Here is a 13,344-nt window from a genome sequence, read left to right on the forward strand (position 1 = left end):
GATACACTTTCTTTGATCCATCTTTTTGAATAGGTAAAAATCGAAGACGAGCCGAAACACGTGCAAGCAAAGCAGCTATCAAGAATTAACTGAACATTCAAAATGGTCGAACTCGTCGGCATGAGTGAGAGACTTGAGTACAAAAACCGAAAGTCGAATACATAACCTGCGAAAATTCAAAATTCGCGATATTTTTTGAACATACCTCGTATGTAAGTTTTAAGACTAATAACCTTTTACACCCATCAAATCACTGATAAAAGTTAAAATTTCCAGTTGCTTTTAATATTTTCTGAGAGAGTTTAGTTAAGTTCTTTCAACTACTAAACTCAAACTTTCATTAATTTTTTTATTAAAGTGATGAGAAGGACTCATTATACGAAGGGTAATGCAGAGAAATTTCGTGAACCAAATAATATTAATATAATAGCTTAAGAAATATTCACAGAACAAAACGGCTGCTTGACTTTGAAGCATCTTTATTTCGTTACAGTAATTTTTACAAATACAAATGTTTGCAAATTGTTTTTCAAGTTTCGTGTTGCAAATTCAAATTCGCTCAACAATCATTATCGGAAAAATGGCAAATTGTCTACTTTTACACTCGTTTGGAAGGTGCCAGGTAAGTGGGAGATTTCGCACCGCTCGAGCCACTTTGGCCAACACCAAAGCTTGAGCTGGAAGCACCAACCAAGCTACCACCAATGCCAGCACCACTTCCCGAAGCATAGCTGCTAGCACCAACACCACCGCGGATTCCACCACCAACTCCCCGACTGCCAGCATCACCAAAACCACCAACGCCGCCATCCAGTATGCCAACAACCGATTGTTGTTGTCCAATACCGCCGTCGACATGCTCGGATGTGCCTTCGATTTTCTCATGTTCGGCTTGAATTTGTTGTTGTGCATGATGCCGCTCCTCTTCGGTCTTTTATTTGATGAAGAATTCTTCTAGTTTGGCTGACACGGTGGGTGGGGGTGAAGCGATGTCGTTTACCTCGAGTGTAGAATCCTTTTTGGACAGCACATAAATAACGGTATTCTCTTCCTTTGGCGCGTATTCAGCTGAGAGTTTTAGATTAACTGCACTTGAAGATGGCGCCACATAATGAAGATCACACGATAGTTGTTTTGCGGACGTCCAATAATATACTGTTTGCTTTGCTCTAGTGAATCATGATCTTCCGGTGCAGAAATGGTGAGAAATCGTTTGTGCACAAGTGGTGCTTCGAAACCGCCTGTTTGCTGGTGTTGTCCGCCGAAACCACTGGAAGCGCCACCACCGTGAATACCACCACGAATGACGCTAAAACCGCCGCCTATGCCGCTACTGCTATCGAAGCTACCTGCACCGACACTGTGACCAAAGCTGCCATGAGTGCTACCACTTTGGATACCATCAACACCAGCACTGCGTCCAAAAAGTTGCCGCCAATACCACCGCTCTAGAAGCCACCAAAAATTGCACTACTGCTGTTGGCGCTGCCAAAGCTTTCGTGGCTACTGGGGACGCTTAAGCCACCTAGTCCACCAAGTCCAGTGAGTCCACCCACGAAACCTCTCCCGCTTTGCAAACTGTTGCCCGACGAGCTACAGCCCGAGATGCCAGTGCCATAATTATAACCTTGTGGGTTGGCATGAGCGACTGCGGCCAAAGCGCAAGAAAATACCAAAAATAGACGCATTTTCTGACGAATTGTTTATTTAGCTTCAGCGACGAACTCCTACGGTTTGTTGTTCGAATCGTTTGTTTGTCGCAGATCGTTTGTTGCAGATCGTTAAAGCATGGAAATTTTCGTCAAATTTTGCGAGTTATCAGAATTCATTTAATCGATTTTAAACACTATTTACATTACTAAGTAATTTCTAAATAAGTGTGATCAACAAATTCTAATAAAAGCTCACCATTTATGAGACTTTGAGGCATTTTTAGGATCTTCTGTGTACTGAAAAAAAACTGCATTCGGCTTACGGCTTTCGTTTGTAGAGAAACATCCAGACGCACACCACAAATTGAAATCAAAATAGGGCCAACAATTTTCACATTTGGTAGGTGCACTCTCATTACTCTTATTACTATTGGTCCAATTACTACCACAAATTATAACTTGGAAAAATTAATCATCTTCCCGTGTAAAATTCACTCCTGAAGTTCAGTCCCTTTCACACTACTACTCGTACATGCACCTCAACTTTTTTTAGAAGTTCATAAAATCAATAAGTAAATGAGTCGAGCTCACCTTCACTTTGTTACAATTTAACAGCATAATTGTTTTTAAATATGCGCAATGATTGATGATTCAGTGCAAGCGCAAAAATAATGAGAAAATGTAAAAATGTGTAGGAAGCACGTATACGCCCTGTAGTCCCCCATTGTGTACAAATGTCGTCGTACTAGTACTCGTACATACAACTTACTTCGCGTCTGTTGCCTTGTACGCTTCAAGGATTCTGCTGTTTTCCCGTTATCAAGGCAACATAGCTTTCGTATAAACGACAATTGAAATGTTTTCCACCTCAAACAAAAACTAGCATTCGATTTTTTTGTTCATACAATTTATTTTTTCTGTGCTATTCTTAGAAGGTTGCCAGAGAGCTGACCTTTTCTATGTCAAAGCCAATGATGCATGTCAATTGTGGAGAAAAATACTATTCAATTGTGTATTGGAAGCTCCTAAGTTTTAATCCAATAATTATTGGAGCTGGCGTATATTTACACACACACACAGGTACGTGGCATAGTATAAAAAGTGATGAAAGGAATTTAAAATTAGTTGCAGTTGATGTGTGAAGAATTTTAAAATTTTCCTTCCACTTCATTGATAAAGCGAATTTGAACGACGTAAATGGAATAATAGTTTAGTGAATTGTCATTGACAGATAGTTTTTCGATTTTTTCTAGTTCATGTAGAACTTCTCTTCAAGGCTAGCCAGTATTTGGAGGTTCTACAAGAATTTAATGCGTGTTAAGCAGATTAATCCTAGATAAGAAATGTTTCTAGTGAACGTTCAAGATAGAGTAAAGAAGGCTGCTACAGCACTCTACTCCTCCAGTAGGTTTAAAATGGGGTCTATCCCCTGAAGATAGCTCACTGGCTTTATACAATTATTGTAAGACCAATCATGACCTATTGAGTTCTGGTCTGGTGGTCTACTCTTGAGAAGAAAACTTTGATCAAGCAGAAAAATAAATCCATTATTTGAAATCCGTTTTGTTATATAATTGGTTGCCATTTTAAAGGTATATGTGACCGCTTTAGCCAAATGGGTTGACATAGGAAGACGTAAGTTCGAAACTCTGTGAAACACCAAAATGAAGAAAAAGTTTTTTCTAATAGCGGTCGCACCTCGGCAGGCAATGCGAGTGTATTTCTGCCATATAAAAAAGCTCCTAATAAAAAACCATCTGCCGTTCGGAGTCGGCTTAAAACTATAGGTGGTCCCTCCATTTGTGCAACGACATCAAGATGCACAGCACAAATAGGAGGAGGAGCTCCTGAAGTGTACGCGCCAATTATTATTTTGTTTTAAGTAGCTTCATAATTCCTCTCTCGTAGAAGTTTTGGGCCTTATTGGCGCAAAACTCTAGTAATCGATTTTCACAATCTTCTCTTGATACCAAACACCTATCGCTCAGGAAGTTTTACAGTGAGAGAAAAAGCTGCTAGGTGCGGACTATATGGTGGATGCATTAAAACTTCCCAACCAAGCGCCCGGAGTATTTGGCGAATCACTACAGACGTATGTGGCCTTGTCTTGTCCTGATGGAACACAACACCTCTTCTGTTGGCCAATTCTGGCCGTTTCTGGTCAATCGCTGGCTTCAAACGGCCCAGTTGTTGACAGTAGAGATCTGAATTTACGTGTTTGGCCACACAAAAGCAACTCATTACAAATGATTCCTTTCAAGTCCAACCAAATACACAGTAGCCCATTCCTGGTCTTAGTCTTGGATTGGCCACCGTTTCAGCTGCTTTATGATGCTTTTGATGGTTTTCGTACAATATTGTCGTACGTGACCCATTTGTCATCCCCAGTCACCATCCGTTTAAGAAATATGTCCATTCCTTTTGGTCAAGGCTTCACAGATGAAGACTCGATCCATCGTGTTTTTTTTTTGGTGTTAATCGGTGCATCGCGCTTCTTTTTGAATGCAGCTTTGCGCAAACGGTTTAAAACTGTTTTATGGGCGATATTCAGCTCCTGGCCGATGTTGCGACTACTAACACGCTGGTCAACTTCGACTATTTCTGTGATTTTATCGACATTTTTGGCACTTTCTTTATGAGTCGTGAGTGATAAAGATCGCGAATGAGTACTGAAAAAATTCGAAGATACTCAACTACAACAATTATTGGATGCAGACGCATGTCGAACTCTTGATTATATGTCTAAAGAGTTGGATGTTGACAGATCAGCTGTCGGTAAACGTGTGCATGCTCATGCAATGGTCCAGAAAGCAGGTAACTGGGTACCACATCAAATGTAGGAAAGGGATATCGAGAGACGTTTGGTGACGTGTGAGATGCTTTTTGAACGGCAAAAAAGTAAAGGAAAAGTAAAGAAATCCAAAGGACGAATGATCTGTTCGGATGTTGTCGGCCAAATATTTCACGCCCCACTGCAACCCTTACAGGTCATGGGAGAGTAGGGGATCATGCAGCTAAACTCAACCTACCCTTCAATCCCATCTGCAGAAGCTGTCAAGCGGAAGGGGTGAAGGAAAGTCTTTTTCACTACTTATGTGAATATCCAGGTCTAGCTTGGGTACGACTCCGCTCCTTCGGTAAGCCTTTCTTGTAGCAAATTAATGAGATCTCAGACATCGAGATAAAGAATTTGCTGCTATACTTGGATCTCACTAAATCTGACTTAGGATAAAGAAAAAAAACATCATCACACGAAGACAGTGGTAGTAAAACGGTGCTGGTAACTAATTAGGATTATTTCAGTGGAAATACTCAACCACTTCAACAACAACAACAACAACATCAACAACCATCTGTTCGTATCAATGCAGTCAGCTTTTATTGCAAAGCGGCTCACTTCTTAAGAGACCATCGCAAGCTGGCTCAATGAATGGGTCAAGTCAAAAGAACTCAAATTCTTCGTCTGAGGAATCCGTGTGCTACCTGAAAGATGGAGTAAATTTGTAGCTTCCAATGGCACATACTTCACATACTGCACATTGTTTAAATAATTCGTAACTTCGACTGAGAAAGGACGGAAACTTATTCCCATACCCAATATTTGGTCGTTACTTTACGAAATATCGTTCACTACAGCCATCTAGAAAATATTGGATTTCTAATACTTCACATCTTCAGTCGTATCCGTGGATGTGTAAATTCTGCACATCTCGTCACTCTAATATACAATACATACATACATCGGTATATGTATGTATCTCCTATTGTGTATATTCAGTACTTTTTGATATTCTCTTACAAATGGAGGTGCCCACAGCTTCATGCCACCATGACCTGATGGAGGGACAAGCGGTAATAGGAACTACTCTTTCTGTCATTTGATATTTGATGTTCAAAGTGTTTATCGAATGTGAGAACAAAAGAATGCTTGTCACACACAAGCCTGCACGGCTGCGGCGGCTAGTAGCTACTGCAAACTCTAATAAAATTCTGGTCGATTCTGGAATCTTTCAATAAGTGAATTATTCGCTATTAACTAAGCAATGGGAAACAGACACCAAATGTCATGCGTGCACTAATACATATACGGGTATGAGTGGATGGAGTACACGTACACACACACCACTACATGCATATCCGAGTAGAGCATTCAAATGACTACATTGACAGTTGTTGATCGTTAGTGAAACAAAGAACTTCCTGTAAATATTTATTATAGACCTTAGGCCAATTAAGTGCAAATAAACGTGAATTACTTTTTCTGTGAACGAATAAATTAATTGCCCATTTAATACTGGGTTTGTGCACGACACGACATACTATAAGTGGCGTGAAGTGTGCATATACTCAAATGTAACTGTATTTTCCCACAAGTCAAATAGAAAGAACATGAAATTTTGTCTTTATGCCTAAAATGACTTAGCGTGAGCGAGTAAGGATTAGGTTAAATATTTGGTGGCTTGGTGTAGTGAAGTGGGTTAGTGCAGTAGTGTAACCGCAGTTGTTATGTTTTTGTTTGATTGTCTGTATTGTAAACAATAAAACCTTCTGTAATGAGTTGGGTTAGATTGGATAACTTTGAGGTTTGCACTTCGACCTCATGGTTTTTTGTGCCCTTTGCTCATCACAGTACCTCATCCAGACCCAGTTCCCCTATTAAACTTAGGATAGAGCTGGGTTGGATTGAGCGTGTGTGCCTTTCTTCTGGCTGCAATTGGCAAAATCGATTATGGATTATCTCTATACGGCGCTACATCACAAACAAATCTTTCAAAAATTTCATCTGCTCTGTTTTCGGTCGCCATTTGAAACTTACGGGATAACAAAAGTTAAGTACAATATAACGAAGTTGAAATGTCATACTTATTTCACAGTAACACAAAGCTGGACTAGTCTATCGAATTCAAAAAGTTCGGAAAAGTTCAACTATAAAAAATTCAATTATTTTAGTAGATAGCGTGCATACAGTTCTTGTTGTTGTATTAACTTACCTGCGGCGTGCGCGTATCATCGCCGGGCCCACCGACACCGCCACCTCCACTGCCAACGTTCGCACCCACAGCCGAGTAATTACACTGGCAGCCCTCTTCGCAGCACAAACGCACCAATTCGTGTTCGCCGCATGTGCACGGCTCCTCGTCCTCCTCATCGTAGGCACAATCCTCACGTATCAAAATAATATAATCCGCCTCGAAGAACTCGTTGCGTGTCTCATCGAAAACGACACGATTTTTACGCGCCGGCGGCGGACGATTCGGTTTTTTCAACAGACCGCGCAACTGACCGTTAACTTCACGCATTTTGACGGCGGCGGCGGCGGCGGTGGCTGTTGTAATAACGTTTAAACTTTGGTATTTGCTTTGGTTGTGGTTTTGATTGGCTTGCGTGTGGCAGCTTTTGGTGACACTATTCGCGGACACGTCTGACGCGCACGATTCACTTTGGTTTAAGCGGGCGTAATTGTTGTCACTGTTCACTGTTTTCAATTTATTTACACTATCGTTGTTGTTGTTAAGTAAATTATTTTCATTTTGCTCCGCAAAACAATTCACGCAATCACATATCGAACTTGTTTCGCCATCCGCGCTCGCATCGACGGCATTCGCGTCCACGTCCGCTTCAATACCGATTGACGACACCTCGTCAAATAATTCGTCGTAACATTCGAAAGCGCTGGAATTTGCAAATGCGGTGACACCACCGCGCGTACCCAACGGCACTGGGCTGTCCCTACTACCTTGGCCGCGGATTCGATTGAGTTCACACTTCTTTGTGTCGCGCACGAAATTTTGATTTGTGTCCACACCAATGGACAATGGCAGCGCACTTGATGCTATTGGTATTGCGGTTGTTGTTGCTGTTGCTGTTGTAGCGTATACGCCACCGATGATATCACTCAATCGACGCGCATCAAATTCGGATGACGAGTGGCCCACAAGCGGATAAAAAGCGTATATAGGCTGATGATAAGTGAAGGGAGCTGCTACAGCGTAGGGGCTAAAGCTATTGTGCACACTGCAATTTGTGTTGTTGGCGTTGTTGCAGCATAGAAATGGTGTTGTAGTCGTTTGGAGATGATGCCTTTTTGAGTTTGAGGGTTTTGTGGCAACAAAAGCGCTTAACCGCCCAAAGTTCAAAGCCGCTTTGGGTGGTGGCGGACGCGGTGGAGGTGATGGTGAACGCGTTGGCGTTGGCGATGGAGTTCGTGCCAATGGCGTTTCCAAGTCTACTTCCGGTTTCACGTTCAAAAGTTGGCACTGCGCTTCAGTAAATGTTGTGGTTTTCGCTGGATGCGCAAAGGATTTACTGGATGTGGGGTTAGCTGAAGTTGTTTCCACAGTTGGAGTAATTTTATTTGTCGTCGCTTCAGTGCCTACGGCTGTTGCGTTGGTCAGTGCAGTTTCGCGTGATTCGACGTTATCCGACGCATCTGTTATGCCACTTTGTTTATGGCGTGCAGACTGTTCAAGTATTTCCACGCGATTTTTGTTATTGTTGTCACCCACCTCAGTAGTTGCTGTTGTTGTTGTTGGTATTACACTATTGGTATGCAGCGTCGCGCTCACATTTGTTGTATGCGTTAGGGTGGCCGTTGCTCTTCTCACCGCGGCCTCTTCCAACACCACCTTGTCCTGCCGTCGCACCTCGGCTTGTCCGTCGACTGTAGTTATTCTTACCTCAGTTGGGGTTGTATTGTGCACCGTTAGTTTTCCACTATCACTAGTCGCTACCAGCGAGTCAAATGCGTTCTCTCGTAGCCGACTGGTGGCTACAACTGAGTGGCGCTCTGCCTCTGCCTCGGCTTCGGTCTCTAGCGCTCCTTGCTCGTTACTTTTCGCACACTCATTGACTGCGTGCGCTGTAGCTGCTGCGCACTCGCTACTGTACTTCTTAGAGGTGTTGTTAATTTCCTCTGTATTTTTGTGTTGATTACAAATAGTTTTCGTCTGTTGGTTGTTGTTGTTATCTGCTAACTTGACGCTGCCACTGCCGACACTGGAGGTGGTGCTGCTGTTGCTGTTGCAATGAGTTGCTGTTAATTGGATTGCACTTGGCTTTTCAACGCCTCCGACTTGGCCGTTTGTCGAAACTATTAGTGGCGACCTTACGCTGCCGCAACAATTTCGTCTTTTGTGTGCAATTTGGCCAACCGCAAGTGTTGTTGTTATTATTTTAGCTGTGCTTGCCTTTGCTGCTGTTGACGACACCACAACAACTGCTGCCTCAGGTTCAGCTTCAGCTTCGGCTTCAGCTACGTCTATTTGCCTGTTACTGTTGTTTTTGTTCTGTGGAATTTCAATTTCCTTCGTTGGCGCCTTCGTCGCCTGTCTGGCAGCGAATTGCCGCGTTGCTGCGCTTTCCAACAAGTCTTTGTGCTTACCTTCGAATTGTTTGCCTTCGCAGCGTTTCAAGGCTGCTTCCTCTATGTCTGCGTGTTGTGTCGAGTGGAAAAATTTATGTGATACATAAACTACTTCATCCTCCGCACTTAACGGTAATTCCTGCTTTTTGGGCTCCCCTAAGTTCACTTCGTTAGCATGCTCGTCGTCGTCGTCGCAGTCGTGTTGGGGCTCGTGCTCGTCTTTCAAATGATTGCGTGTCACGCATATCAATCCACGAAAATGTTGTTGCAAGCGTTGCAAACGCTGACTAGCCGCAAACTCATCGTTACTATCTGTGCGCGGTGGTGGGGCGCAATGTGTTCCCTGGTGTTCGGCGTCGCTTGCTTCTGGAATCTGTTGTTTATGCACAAATAGTTTATCTGCCTCACTTAACTTTGCATTGTGTGCTTGCGGCTTCGTTGCGATACGCTCCCCACATTCTTCTTGGCCTAGCCTAAATATTTGTTTTTGCTCTACGCTCGTTTGCTGCGTTAGCTCCTCTAGTAGTAGTCCCTTTTGTTTACCGTTTTCTGTAGTGCACTTGTCGGGTAATTTCGCACTTTTAACTTTTTCTTCTTCGTCAATAGTTTTATGTGTTGCAACTTGAACTAAATTGCCCCAACACCCCAGCTGTCGATTACTTTCACTTAGTGCTGGTTTAGTCAAAGTTGGAGAATGCGTGTTGGTCGTTCTCGCCTCTTTAAACACTTTTGTATCGTCGTCTGGCGCGCTGGCTTCTATGGCAACATTTGCCACTTGTTCGACCGTTTGATGTGCGGTGTCGTTAGTGTCTCCTTCTGGCCACTTATTTCGTGCATTACTTGCACTTTCTGGCACCCCTTTGGTGTTGCGCCCACTTGCAACAACACTTGCACGCTTAAATGTCGCTGCTTTCCCCTCAACGTGTTGGCTCTTCTGCTTTACGTCTTCCTCGCACCCACCGCACTTTTCTTTTACTTTTGCCTCTACTTCTCGCTCGTCACTTTTACTACTTTTTTCTGTAGCTTTCGCTTTGTGGTTGGGCTGCTTTATCTGCTGTAAGCCGTTAGACGTCGCTGCAGCTTGAGTTGGGTTGCTATTTGCTGTGGGTGTGGGTGCAGAAGGGTTGGTCGTGTAGACAGTCTTGCTTTCATTAATAACTTCACAGTCACGGGTGTAATTTTGCGTTTCTTGCTCCTGCCCACACTGCTCCTCGTTCTGACTGTCTTGTTTCACTTGCCCACCTCTGCGCTGTGGCCACGCTAAGGCTTCGTCTGTTGTGCTCCACACCCGTAAGGAATCTTTATCATTCACTTTATGTACTAATTCGTTGTCATTGCGGTGTTGAACGAACGCAACATTGGCCGCCTTGTAGTCAGGCTGAAGCTCCTGTTGGTGGCGTTGGTCGTGGTCGTGGTCGTGGAAGTGGACGTTCGCAATGGTAGAATTGAATTTCTTTTGCGAATTATGTATTCGTTGCGCTCGTTGCGAATTCGTTGATTCGAAATAAGTGCCTACTCCATTGGTGGGTTCCTCTGCTGGCGCGTCCCGCTGGCTTTGATGCGTACAGCCTGTATGCTGGGTGCCTTTGCCACAATTTTGCTTAGACTTATTTGTGCATATCGCACATTGATACAGCCATTTTTCAATTTTATCTACTCTTTCGTTTGCTGGTTGTTTTTGAATTTGTTTCGTTCGCCTTTCACTTGTCTCTTTGGCGTTTTCCTCACTTTCTTTCAGCTGTTCGTTCTCTATTTGTTGCTGTGCTTTGTTCTCAACGAGTGTAGACAATTTGCAGCAAAAGTGTCCCTCAAGTTCTACCGCCTCGTCCCCGCTATGTGTAATGTAGTTCCCTTCGCCCTCGTCGTCGTCGTCGTCGTCGTCGTTGTTGTAGTCGACTCTTCGCTCCCCAGCTGTGTATGCTTTTTGTTCAATGAAGTTTTCAAGACCTCTTTTGTCTTCTTCAGCGTTTTCAATTGAATTTATTCCAGTCTTGCATTCGCTTCTTCTGTTTTGCTGCCACTTACCGTTATAATTATTGTTACCTATGGGAGCACTTCGATTTTCGTTAAACTTACTGGCTACTTTTTCAATGTTTTCATGAATGGTCTTTATGGTATCGACACTGTCACCAACACGACTAACGTTGGCACTGGCACTGGCGCTGCGGCTGCTGGTACCGTCATCAGCGAGCTCAGCAACGTTGTTGTCGTCCCCACCCGCTCTGTTGACCTCACTGGCCTCGCAACCAGTCAACGAATTTGCCTCACAGATACACCACTCATCCGAATCATTTAAATTATATAAATAGATACTATTAGCACTGGCTTTCAAACAAATTCCACTACACAACAAATTTTCACAATCATTTTCATTACCGTTAAGCACTAAAACACTTTCTTGCGGGCTACCAGTGCTGGGTGGTTTTATATTTTTCACAGTTTTCCAATTTTTTCTATAGTTTAATAAATTTTCCTGCTCAGCTGCTCCAGCTGCTGCTGCTCCAGCCACACGTCGTACTCGTATGTCGTTGTCCTCGTCGTGCTTGTCGTCGCTGGCTCTGCTGGCTGTGCTGTGTGCTTTCACATCCACCACGCCACCATGATAGCTGCTTTCACCGCTGCTGCCACTGCTGTGTTGTTGCTGTTGTAAGGATTTCGTTGGTTGACCCTTTGCCGCTGTCACGTCCTCAGCCTGTTGGAATGTGTTATTTGTGGTGGGGAAAACGGCGTTCGTTGGCGCCGCACACGTAGTGGCGTAGTCCTTCGTGCTCCTAATCGTTACTCGTTGTGGTGAAATATTTTCGATCGATGACGAAGTTGATTTCGTCACGTCCCCTGCCGCTCCAATCAAGTCGGTGACTCTTTGCTGTATGTTGCCACAGCTATTGGCGACGTCGTCAAAGCTCAGCTGCCTAGTGTGGCTGGCATGGCTGGCAGGGCTGATTGTGTTGCTGTTCTGTTCGTTGTTCTGGTCAGTGGCAAAGCACTGTGTTGTTGCTGTGTTGGCTGCCAGAGCATAAGTCACACTCGTCACAGTGATTGTTGCTGCCACTGTTGTCGTCGTCGCGTCCACAGCGCATGCTCCTGCTCTCCCACCTGTGCGTGGTGTGTCGTGTTTACTCTCCATGCCACCGTGCAGCAGTGGCAGCGCCGCATCCAGCCACCCATATGTTGACTCTCTACTCGTTGCCGTTTGCATTTGCGTTTCCGCCAAACTGGACGGCCATGCTAAAGCAAAGCTATTCACTATTCCCGCTGCTGCTGATGGTGGTGGTGGTGCTGCTGCTACAGTTGTTGCTATTGCCTCGTTATTAACAGCTTTTGTTTCTGTTAATCCCGCTTTGTCGTTTACTGTTGCTTGAACGTCCCCTAGGCGCAACGAAATTTGTGCTTCAACACACTCTTCCCCAGCGTTGCATTCAATTGGCTCAAATGCCGCTGCTGTTGGTGCTTCCACTTCAATTTCTGCCAGCATTGCGCACTGAAGCGTTTCATTTTCGCTGCCCACAAACGGCCAACAGTTGCTCGCACTAACATCAACGGCACCAGTCCTGCCTGCACCGCAAGCATTTCCGCCGCTACTCCCATTGTTGTTGCTGTTGGCATTGTCGTTGTCGCTTTGACTTTTATTGTCATCGACAAAGCGAAGCGTTGCCTTGCCCTTTTCAGCGCTCACTGCCGCTTTGGCATTTGGTTGGCTTGCACTTTTGTTGTTATTTACTGGCTGTTGTTTGCTGTTTGTTGTCAATAAGTTGCCAACGATTACTTGGTGCTTTTGTTGTAATTCGTTTGCGGTTTGCGCACTTTGTTTGCCTTCAGTTGTCATTTTGTGAATTGCTGTCGCAGCCGCTGCTACCTCGACACCCTCCGTCGCCGTTGCGTCGTGGTTTTCTGGTCGTTGTAAATTGGCTGCGGAGAAGATCAGCAAGTCAAGAAACATCATGTTTGTTGTTGGAACATTTCACAATGTGTCACCGAAGCGGTTGCTCGGGTACTCAGATTTCCAATCATTTAAAGGCTGCAAATAAAATTAAGAAAATACTGAAATGACTGCAGAATAAATTCAAGAGCGAGTATGTATTAGGGTGTTCCTTAAATTTTAAGTTCAATATTTTTTTACGCATACCTTCTTAAAAGTTTCGTAATAACCCTTTATTGTCTGGAAAAAAATATGAGTTCGATTTATTAACGATAACCCGTGCCGACTTGCGATTTAAACTTGTCCATACAAGTTGCGTGAGTACTGCGCTGTGACTTGTAACTAAACTAAAGGAACTATTTCATCTTTCAAATTTCAGATCTCATATCGCCGAATCAGCACAGTTTTGT

At 43.9% G+C, this 13,344-nt stretch overlaps 1 protein-coding gene and 1 pseudogene across 1 annotated transcript in view; both read right to left on the minus strand.

Annotated features, from left to right (window-relative positions):
• The window catches only part of LOC128856593 (uncharacterized), a 72,539-nt gene extending 59,581 nt beyond the window's left edge, over positions 1–12,958 (minus strand). The window contains exon 1 of the mRNA XM_054091903.1: positions 6,644–12,958. Coding sequence (XP_053947878.1) covers positions 6,644–12,958 — 6,315 coding nt within the window. The remainder of the gene's footprint in view (positions 1–6,643) is intronic.
• On the minus strand, positions 599–1,688 carry LOC128857132 (keratin, type I cytoskeletal 9-like; annotated as a pseudogene).
• Positions 12,959–13,344: the final 386 nt, after the last annotated feature.

Source organism: Anastrepha ludens, chromosome 3 (assembly GCF_028408465.1).
Source record: "Anastrepha ludens isolate Willacy chromosome 3, idAnaLude1.1, whole genome shotgun sequence".
Lineage (NCBI taxonomy): Eukaryota > Metazoa > Arthropoda > Insecta > Diptera > Tephritidae > Anastrepha > Anastrepha ludens.